General features: G+C 36.3%; 2 protein-coding genes across 2 annotated transcripts; one reads left to right on the top strand and one right to left on the bottom strand.

Annotated features, from left to right (window-relative positions):
- Positions 1-986: 986 nt before the first annotated feature.
- Positions 987-4,853, top strand: LOC110641456 (protein CHAPERONE-LIKE PROTEIN OF POR1, chloroplastic). The gene is made up of 3 exons (XM_021793169.2): positions 987-1,583; positions 2,644-3,004; positions 4,503-4,853. The coding sequence occupies exons 1-3, from the start codon at positions 1,239-1,241 to the stop codon at positions 4,676-4,678; spliced, it is 882 nt and encodes a 293-aa protein (XP_021648861.2). The 5' UTR covers positions 987-1,238; the 3' UTR covers positions 4,679-4,853.
- Positions 4,854-5,184: 331 nt separating this feature from the next.
- LOC110641443 (protein ALTERED PHOSPHATE STARVATION RESPONSE 1) lies at positions 5,185-10,242 on the bottom strand. The gene is made up of 4 exons (XM_021793152.2): positions 8,939-10,242; positions 7,629-7,855; positions 6,411-6,634; positions 5,185-6,317 (listed from the first exon to the last, which is right to left on the bottom strand). Exons 1-4 carry the CDS (start codon positions 9,807-9,809, stop codon positions 5,477-5,479), a joined length of 2,163 nt encoding a protein of 720 aa, XP_021648844.2. The 5' UTR covers positions 9,810-10,242; the 3' UTR covers positions 5,185-5,476.
- Positions 10,243-10,480: the final 238 nt, after the last annotated feature.

A 10,480-nucleotide genomic window follows, 5' to 3' on the forward strand; every position in this document is an offset into this window, starting at 1 on the left:
ATATTAGCCCAAGTCCTAATGCCGGTCTAGCCCGTGAGATCAATCTGTAACAATTGGATTCCTTCCAAAGTCAATCCTGGGCTCTTGTGTCTTGGTAGAAATTGCATTCCTAAGCACTTATAGAATTTCTTTGAAAGAAGGCATTTACACAAAGTCCACAACCAACCAAGTGTTTATTTTTATTTAATTAAAATGATGATTGACCAAAAACTCACATTGAAGGTCGTGGGTCTCAAAGATTTTTTGATAGTAAAAATTGTCCCAATTAGTCTGTACTCAAAATTCTCGATGTAAGAAACATATATGCCATTGTTTGGTTATATTTTAGCCAAAAAGTGCCATGGGTCTAAAACTTCAAACACTCAATTTGCACAAATTTAAAAGGTTCAATGTGCGAGGTTACCCTTGAATTAAAGCCTATCACAAGAAGAACCCATAGAGCCCTAGAATACTAATTAAGGTGGTTGAAAACGACCAAAAAGGGTGAAAAAAAAAAACTTTGAATAGTCTTTTCATCAAATTACACATTTTTTTCAGTCAAGTGGGATGCTGGACGGGCCATTGGAGGTTGCCGATGGGCAAAGAAGACAGTGGTGATCTCAGTGAGATTGGTTTACCCACAAAAATGTGAGGGGGAGAGAAGGCAAATATTAAAATTAGGTTGGAGAAAGAATGAAAATGGATGGGTGTTTGGATATTGAGTTTAAAATCCTTTATCCAATTTAGCTTTTTTTGTATTCATTTTTTGCTATACTGCTCTATCTTAGAAAATAAAATAAATCTTTCAAAATAGTTTTTAAAATAAAAAATCTTTTTAAATGCGCCACAGTCTTAAAATAATTTATTAAAATAAAATATATTAAAATTCAAAACTTAAAAATTAAATTAAACAAATTAAATAAATTTTTATAGATATGAATACGTAATAAATTCAAAAATTTAAAATGTTACATTTTTATGCAAATGAACAACCACAACACCAGGCAAGGCAAGGGGGAATGTTCCATTTGATGTACGCATTGGCTGTTAAAGGGGACAAGAGGGCTCAACGGATCTATGATCACATAAGCGATGCGATGGCATCCAAATTTAAGGAACGGTCATGCCGCAGCTACACAGAAACATTTCTCCGATTAAAATGGCAAAAAAAATCCATCACGTTCAACCGTTTGCTCGCCCATTTGTAATTGTAGACACGCGAAAGAACCAAACCATCCGCTACATTTTTGTCCACAAAAATGGCTGCGGCCACTCTCTACGTCCGGCCCAACCGCCTCGCTCCTGGTTCACCCTTCTCCTGGCCACCGGTCCACCTCCCCACCTCCGCCGCCACCACAACTCAAATAAAGTCCTCGAAGAATGAGCCATGGAGGGCCACAATAATTCCATCTTCTCGTCGCCTCTTAGCTGCAGGTGGCGCGCGAGCCGGTTCCCGAGCCGACGACTCTGCGCCGTTTGAGATGTCGGTCGAGAACGCTCTCAAGCTTCTCGGCGTCTCCGAGAGCGCGTCTTTCGATGATATACTTCGCGCCAAAAAAGCTATTATTGCTGCGTGCAAGGATAACCAGGAAGCGATTGCACAGGTTATTTCATTGTCTTTTTTGTTATTTGGATTATTTAATTCTGAGCCTTTTTTATTAAAAAGAAATCCGTTTTGTTTATTTCAGTTAATTTTGAAGTTATGGCTTTAAAATCTAACGTTTCAATTTCGTTTATTGGCTTTAAAGTTGAAACTTTCCAAGATTATTATGCGGTTTAGTTAGAATGACATCTTCGATGATCTTTAGCCTAGAAAATAATAGAATTTTGATTCTGGGCTTGACTCAGAACTGGAATGATCTTGTCATTTGTGTCTAGTTCATCTATTTTGAGTAGGTAATTAATTGGATTTTGTATTCGTGTTTGAGCTTCGCATTAATTTGTGAAGCTAACATGGTAGTTAAGTTGGTAAAGTTGCTGTGTCACTATATCTAATTAACTTTGAATTTCATTATGCTGCTAATGGTTAGAACGTTTAGTTAGTTTGTTTTGTTTAATGGGTCATATGAGGAATTCTATTGTCTGAGGAATGGATTAGTGGGAAATTGAAATTCCAGCTTCAACTAGTTCTTTTATTAGATTTAATTTGCCACTGCCTTATGATTTCGTAGAACTTATTGAACCGGGTCTTCTATGGAATTTAGTGTTTCACTGCATTGATGTGTATTGCATATTAAGCTTCAAATTTGATATCTCATTTCGTCCCATTATTCAAAGCTTATTGAATGGCATGGAGCTTATTCACTTCTGCTATGCTGTTTACGAAGTCATGGAAGGCATAAGAAAATATTCCATTTTAAATCAATGCTTGTGCTTATACGTTTACCCAACTTGTTATGGTTCCGCGTGGTATAAAAATAGTGTTGATTCAAGACGCCTCTTTTTAGTGATAGTTTCATTACCAAGACATAAATATGGTTGAATTTGTATTTATTGTCATGAGTATTTGTTGTGTCAGGAGAAAGTTTTTATGTTGATGATATTGATAAGTAGTTTTATAATAATAATAATAATAATAATAATAATAATAATAATAATTGATGGTGATGATGATGTATTAGATGATTTTTATTTCTTATCAATGTTATAGTTATTTCATTTTAGGTTGAGGCTGCATATGATATGTTACTCATGCGAAGCTTAACTCAACGTCAAGCTGGCAAAGTTGCAAATAGTGGCATCTGGTATGCTGATGTCAAGCCCATAAATGGCCCTGGGTTGGGATCAGTACCTCAGTGGCTGCGGACAACTATGAAAAATACACCCATTTCAGTGGAAACACCATTGACTGGTGATTTGGGAATACAAGCAGGAGTGTATGGAGCTTTGATGGTTTTAACTTATGTAAATGGAACTACCACATCATCTGTGGCGCCTTATGCTGGGGCTGATGTTCCTGGGCTCCTATTAGCTACAAGTTTTGGTGCTTCCTTGTACTTCATGACAAGGAAGAACGTGAAGTTAGGTATTGATCTCTCTTTATGTGGTTTTAATAAATTTCAAAGGAATTGTCCTACAGAAGTTTCACGTTTCTTGAATTTTTGAAGTTGAAAAGAACAATGATAGTTTTACATGGTTCTGAATGATGGAAATTTTACAATTGCATAATTATGTTCGACTTCTTAATGTTTAGACATAACCAGGGCATTGGTGTTTATCCTCCTGTTGATTAGAAAAAGGGGAAAAAGGTTGAGGACACTATCAACACGATGCAAATATTGAACCCTAGTTTATCTAAGGTGAAATTGAATAGCTTGCTTCCTGCTGTTGCTGCAGTTAATGCAGTATGGAAAGATGAAGATCCTAATACAATTTAATAATTATTTTCATTGTAAAATTAGGAAATTTAAGAATTTTATTGTTTAGGAATTTTTTTTTTCTTATTAGGTCTATTATTTCCTAGTTTATATTATATTCCTAACTAGGATTGAAATAGGGTTCCAAAATCCTAATGTGATTGGGATTCCTAATTCTATAAATAGGACTGAGGGTTTCTATTATTATTAGGTAAGTTTTTGTTATGACATTTTATTGGGATAAATACAATTTGACAATTAGTTCTCTTTTTCAAGGATTTGTCCTTATTTTACCTGTATTATTGTTCTGGTGCTACATCAAGGGTTTCTTTTCTCATGAATTGAAGAAGGATTCTTGCTGTAGTGGTTTTATTTGGCATTCTCCTTTTATTTTTAGTCTGTTAATGGTTTTGCCATATTTCGGGGTTGACATCTTTCCCTGATCTCTGAGGCCTTCTGATGTGGAACCAGGAAATTTAGGGACCAAGAGAAACAAATTCTCAAATTGAGGAGAGACACATTTTCAGAACAAGGAGAAATAAATACTCAATAACTTGATTAAATCACTCAAAAATTATCATAATCAATCTAATAATAATAGCAAACTATGCCTATTTATAGAGCTTACCACCCTAATCACATTAGGATTAGAAATGCCAATTCAACCCTGATTAGGAATTACAAATTGATAAAACTACTGAAACAAAATAATTGTTTTTTTTTCCTATAATAGGTAGTCCTAAAATTTCTAGGATTTCCTACATCACCTTTTTTACCTCATTTCCCGATTTTTGTTACTGAGGAAGGAAAGGTAGGCTAAAGTGGTGTTTCCATATAAAGAACATCTGCAAATGACAATGATGGATCTAGTTGAAAGCTCATGTGGTTTGACTTTGTCTGAAGTCTGAATCCCCCCCCTTATTATTTCCTTTTTTTTTTTTTTTTAATTTTTAGGCAAGGTTATGTTCAACTTAGTAGTTGATCTCCAATGAAAAATATTAATTCTTTTTACTATAGTTGACAACAATTTGATGAAAAGGAAAAAAGAATGCCAAGACTAAAGGCTGCATAGTCTGCACAAGTTGAGGAAATTCCGATCTCTGTAGAAATTCAGATTGAATCAGACAGTTGGGAATCATCTAATAAGATATGCTTTCATGTCTGCAGGGAAGGCCACCATAATAACTTTAGGAGGGCTTGTGGCTGGAGCTGTGGTGGGTTCAGCAGTTGAGAATTGGTTGCAAGTGGACATCGTGCCATTTCTTGGTATACACTCCCCTGCTGCTGTAGTTAGTGAATTCATTCTCTTCTCTCAATTCTTGGTTTCCCTCTACCTGAGGTAGGATTAAGAGGAGATTGTACCTGTAACTTGAACATTGAAACCTGTAATTATTCATTTGCATGATCATAGCCAAGCTTTTTTTATTAGGATGTGTATCATTGCATATTGTACAAAACTACAAATAGAATGTAGTGAAACTTGAATTAATCTGAAATCTACTTGAGAATTGCAATAAACATGTACTAGTCTTTTTTCTTTCAAGGGATGATAATTTCGTTCTTGGGCCATTGGTAAAAGTTACCCTTAGCTGGCGTTAATTGGAAAAAGATGCAAATTTATTTAAAGTTATGTAAATTTAAAATCTTTTTTTGAAGATTGCTAACAGCAAGAATTTTCAGCATTTTCTGGTGTGAGGATATTTTCCTTGTGATTGTGTTTTTACAGCATATTTATGTCACGTGAACCATTTGCTAAAGCATTTGACTTCAAACATGTATGGTAAGAGTCCCTCTAAATGTTTTCTGCGAGAGTATGAAATATCCCATCTACCTTAATTTTAAAGTAAAATTACCAAAAAAAAACCCTGCAGCATTCAACACTGCAGTATAAATAATTACAAAGGAGTGCCTACTTGAATTTCCCATACCCGCATTTCTTCTCGTTAACAAAGATGCAGGAAATCAGGAAGTTTTCATGTCTCTGCAGCAAAAATGTAGGCAACAAACATCCATGCACAATAAAACAACTAGTGATCCATGGTTTAAAAAATATATATATATATATATAAATATAAATTAATGTCTCAGCGAGCTGCTTCCCCATCATATAACATACAAGCAATGCATTCATGCTATTCTTGTCATCTACTGCCAATTTCTTCACCCTGAGCACCTTCTATATGTGATTGGTTATCTATTTTCCCAGCACTCTCACTGCAGTTCACAAGGTCATTGTACATTTTCATAGAAGCCTTGGAGAAATCTGTTAAGGACTCGAAAACTGTCGAAAATCCTGTCTGAAATCCACTTAATGTCATCCTTTGTGTTTCTTGCATGCAATTGTGGTGTTTTTCCTTTTCTGTGTTTAGCTTCTTTCTAATTATGTCCAACTGATCTTTCTTCTCTGTCAAGTGGTCATGAAGGTGTTCTGATTCCTGATTGGTTTCATATTCTATAAGCTTGGATTCAAGAAACCTAGTCTCAGTCTTTTGCAATGCCAGAGTCCTTCTGTCAACTTCTTTTGCAAGATTGTCAACTTTCCTCTTTTGTTGTTGTTCCTCCCCTTGCTGAGTCCACAACGCCCTTACATCCTTTGAAAAGCTTTTCAATGCATATGATACTGCCTTACCTGGTAAGTTCTCCATCGAAGATAACCAATTATGGCAGATCATAAGTAATGGGGGGCCTGTGGCTCGATATGCTGCCACTGAACTCCTGCCTCTGGAGCAGAATTCAACTTCAGGGACTAAGAATTTGGTTAACCAACCATGGAGAGCTTCAACATATGCTTTTTGTGCTGCAACATACTCGGTAAAGCAGGCACGCCAATTGTGAATCTCAGCCTCAAGTTGAAGCGTTGCAAGCCGGTGAGAGTCATTGCAGAACTTTCCATATGTAGGGCAGGCAAAAGATTTTACTTCAAAAAGAATCTTGTTTTGGGTTTCATGGGATTCCAACATGATCTTCCAGGCGTGAGTTAGGCTGCACATTTGTTAAAGAAGATATATGAACAAACCCAGGAAAAACCAGAATGAAATTGAATATGATTGCTTTTCCTTTCTGAGGGTAACTTACCCTTTCAAGAGTTCTACTATTTGAGGTTGCAGTTCTTCGTCTCTTAGCTTTTCAATTCTCTTTGAGATTGACTCAGCACTTCGAATTGCAACCAAGATCCTAGCATGTAAATCTTTTACTGCAGCTCTGGTCTTGTCCATCGCAAGCTCATCATCTCCTCGGACATCCTGGTTTCTCAGTCGAGAACATTTTTTTTCATAAATTTTCCATGTGCTATCTCCGGCCTAATGCATAGCAAATAAAAAAAAAAAAAAATCAGACTAGTAAAAGGAAGAAACAAAGAAGATTTCAGCCTACGTTCTTAACCTTTTTCCAGAAGCAGAAACTCTATTCTAGCATTAGCATATGGGAAAAAACCTTCAAGACACCACCCTGGAAACCTTCAAGATATGATACCCTCAAGAATGCAGGTAATATTTAAACAAGAAATGGAATGAATTGGATTTTTTGACACATGCAAGTTTTTGTTGCTTGTTGCATTCACCTTTGAGAACATTGTCAGGGATACAAAATTTAATTACTATTCATTGCATCTTCATTATCAGTGGATTGCCAAAAGGGACTGCTTCTTGGCAAAAGTTGTCAAGAGAGTTGTCACTTGCCCACACAAACAGTCGATATTTATAAAACACCCTTTTTCCTGGAGACCTGAATATTACAGAGTTGGCATTCACATGAATTTCACTGCTTTGTCCCAGATAATACGGAGAGTTTCACTTATTGACTCGGTGCTGAGCCTTTGGGCATTTCTTCTCTCTTTGTTGCAACCATTGATTCTATAAAGACCGTTTATGCTCCTAGTTAGATTCCTAACATTGGTGCTTGAAGTGCCAGCACAAGTTAATTATGCAGAATTGCATATCGATACCACAACATGACTTTTTCCTCCGCAAAGCCATGCCTTCATTGATACCGAGAAAACACTGTATTGATAAGTCACTTAAAATATTGTTGTGTATTCAACCAATCTGAAATAAAGATCATTAGACTGTCAAACTCACTATGTAAATTAGTATACTTAGTCGCCCACATTTACAGGCCTGGAAAATATCAATTTTTTCCTATATAATCTTCACTCTGCCACTTCTACTCATTTGATGCTCAACTTCATGTTGGTTTGTCTCGTTTAATGATCCAAGAAGTTGCTAAGGTAGTAGTCTCATAAAAAATAAATAAACTATGAAGATTAGAAAGACATTTTACAGTGATTTAATTTACCTTGATTTCTTCATAGAGCTTCTTTTCCCAAGCATACAACCTCCCAAGTGTTAGTGAATGGCTTCCTGCATCCATTCCGCCATATTCATCAAACAAATCATTCTTATATTCTGTCCAAGTTGATGAACTTTTAGAAATGGATGCCACAACACTCTTGCATGATGAAGGCTTAGACGAGGAAGTGGACCGATGCCATGTAATAGCTTGAATTAGTTTTCTCGAGTTCCCTGCAGTAGAACAAGAAAAGGGCTATTTTTGTTGGTTGATTCAACAAAAACTGTATCACGTAAATAGCACTAAATGTTCATCACAGATAGATCTCTGTAAAGAATAAAAGGTGAGAGCTAAACTCGCAATAAAATAAACAACAGAAACATAAAGGCCAGTATTTCAGTTTGATCATTAGGCGTTTCACTTTCAACAGTGAATCTCAGATGTATTTGTGAAATATCAGGGGATATATAAAGATCCACAAAATTATTCGTAAAGGAAAATATGGGGAAGGAGAAAAGAAAGAGAAGCAGCTAAAAGGCCAATAAACACTTGCTAAGGAAGAGAAGAGAAAACAGGTATAACAGATAATTTTAACTCTGTCATAGCAAAACACAAAATTTGCATGAAAAACAATAATTTCCATCATTAATCATTCTTGTATGAAGTTTTCTTATTCATGTTTAAGCAAACAAAAAAAAACGCCGAACAAAGGTCCAAAGATCTTTTTAAAAGATTGGAGGGAAGAAGTAATAGCAGTGGAACTGTGGAAGATAAAAGAAAGTAAAAGTAATAGAAGAAGAATAAGATATATAACCAAAAAAAAGAAGATGAATAAGACAAAGAAATTCCTAGACAGAAGGAGACAGAAATATTAACATACCTAACCTAATTGGTTCAAAAAACAGAAACAAGTAGACTTTGTAGCTTAATCTGCATAATTAGATACCAAAAAATTACCAATATGAAGGTATTGGAAGTAGATTCTTGTAGTAATTATCAGAAAACATTCTACCTTTCTGAACAAAGACTAACAAGATCCATTTAATCATAGTAGTAGAACAACTAGAAGGGGGAGAAAAACATTTTGAGAGACAATATTGGAAATGTTCACAGGTAAAAATAAAAATCTAGACAACAGTTCGAACTGATGAATGCCCATGCAATGACAATATAATATAGCAAAAATAATGGGTAGACTTAAGGAACCAAAGAACCACTTTTAAGTTTTAACTGTTAACATGATAGTCTATTATTTATTATATACTGGTATACAACTAAACAAATGGAGTCCAACAAAAGCAAAATTGATAACCCACCTTTTATTTCCTCCAGGCCAGATTGCAAATAAACCCTATTAGCTTCTAGCATCCTTGACACATCCTTGCCAGAATCATAAGCCCTAACAAAGTGGTCCTCAATATCCTTCAATGCCTCTAATAGTTCCCTACCTCTCTCTGGTGTATCAATAACCGTAAGCCCCTTTTGCTCACTTTGGCTCCGATTAGCAACTTCATCCACCACCTTAACCTCACCAGTCCCACGTTCCTCAATCTCCGTTTTCCCTTTCTCTTCAATAACCACAGCTTTTCCATTATCTTCTTCTTCTTCTTCTTCCCTATCCCCTTCTTCTTCTAGCTCTGGAATCCCCTCCTCTTCCCTCACCACCCTCAAGTCATCATCTGAACTTCTCCCATAACCACTTACAATTTCTGGCCTCATTGTATCAAATGGGTTAAAGAAATCCCATCCAAAATCTGTCTGTGGTGACTGTGTTTGCATATAAAAATACCCAAAATCTTGCTCCTCTCTCTGTTCTTCTTCTTTGGTCTCTTCCTCACTAGAATCTGAAGTTGTTGAGGAACCACAAGACTCACAAGCAATGGCTTCATGGGGGGTTGTCGACTCAGATGGCTCTTGTTGGAGAAAGATTGGATTCGTTATCACGTTTTGTTCAGTAGGAGATGGGGGAGGAGGGAAGGTGATGAGAAACGGTGAAGTTGGTGAAGAATGGCGAGCTACGAAGAGCTTTATAGTAGCTGCTACAGCATAGAGAGACTGGCAGTATCTACAATGTGCCTCTGCAAGAGCATATCTTCTCTCTACAGCTAGTTTTAGCTGCCTTTTTCTCTCCCTACAGATAGATACCACCTCTTCTTCTTCTTCTAGCTTGGAGGCAACACATCCCATGGTTTCTGTTGCTTAAAGCTGGAAGAGTGGTTTTTTTCTTTGGCTTGAATAGGCGTGGGTGCTGCTTTTAGAAAAACGGGACACTGAAAAGTGAGAAAGTTGGTTCTTTGGGAGAATCTGTGTATTCTTTTAGGATAAAAAGGAGGTGGGGCTGTGCCAAACTGGGTTTTATGTGCGTTTGAGGAATAGTTCTACACATTGAAGCTTGGAAATGTAGCTTTTGGGAAAGTCTTGAAGCAACCACTTTCATCTTTCGGTAGAGAAAGGTGTATTTCGGCTAGAAACCAAACTCTTAGAGAAGTTTCACAACAACCCATTTCATCTCTTAGCCGCAGAGACAGAGTAATTCAAAGCCAAAAATACATTGACAGCAGAAAGATTAGTTTTTGCTTAGGAAAAGAAGTTCCTTTTTTAAGCAGAGAAGAGAAGGTTTCTATAATGATTTTCTCCCTCCTTGAACTAAAAATGGTAAAAAAACAAGTAATGGTCTGAGATTAGCAAAGAAAATGAAGAAAGAGAGAGAGATAACAAGTAGATGACAAAGCAAAGAGCATGGTGGTAAGGAAATGTAGGGGCTCGAGAAAGAGAGAGAGAGAAGGTGGTTTTGTTCTTGTGTTTGGTAAATAAAACCTCTACGACTCAAATGAAATGAGTTGGCGTACAACAATGGC

The sequence above is a fragment of the Hevea brasiliensis genome, chromosome 6 (assembly GCF_030052815.1).
Source record: "Hevea brasiliensis isolate MT/VB/25A 57/8 chromosome 6, ASM3005281v1, whole genome shotgun sequence".
NCBI lineage: Eukaryota > Viridiplantae > Streptophyta > Magnoliopsida > Malpighiales > Euphorbiaceae > Hevea > Hevea brasiliensis.

Excerpts from the sequence above, each read along its gene's own strand:
- LOC110641456 (XM_021793169.2), top strand. The coding sequence starts at position 1,239 with ATGGCTGCGGCCACTCTCTACGTCCGGCCCAACCGCCTCGCTCCTGGT. Across the intron at positions 1,584-2,643 it reads ACCAGGAAGCGATTGCACAG|GTTGAGGCTGCATATGATAT; the intron begins GTTATTTCATTG and ends ATTTCATTTTAG. Across the intron at positions 3,005-4,502 it reads AAGGAAGAACGTGAAGTTAG|GGAAGGCCACCATAATAACT; the intron begins GTATTGATCTCT and ends TCATGTCTGCAG.
- LOC110641443 (XM_021793152.2), bottom strand. The coding sequence starts at position 9,809 with ATGGGATGTGTTGCCTCCAAGCTAGAAGAAGAAGAAGAGGTGGTATCT. Across the intron at positions 6,635-7,628 it reads AGCTCTATGAAGAAATCAAG|GCCGGAGATAGCACATGGAA; the intron begins GTAAATTAAATC and ends GCTATGCATTAG. Across the intron at positions 6,318-6,410 it reads ATAGTAGAACTCTTGAAAGG|CCTAACTCACGCCTGGAAGA; the intron begins GTAAGTTACCCT and ends ACAAATGTGCAG.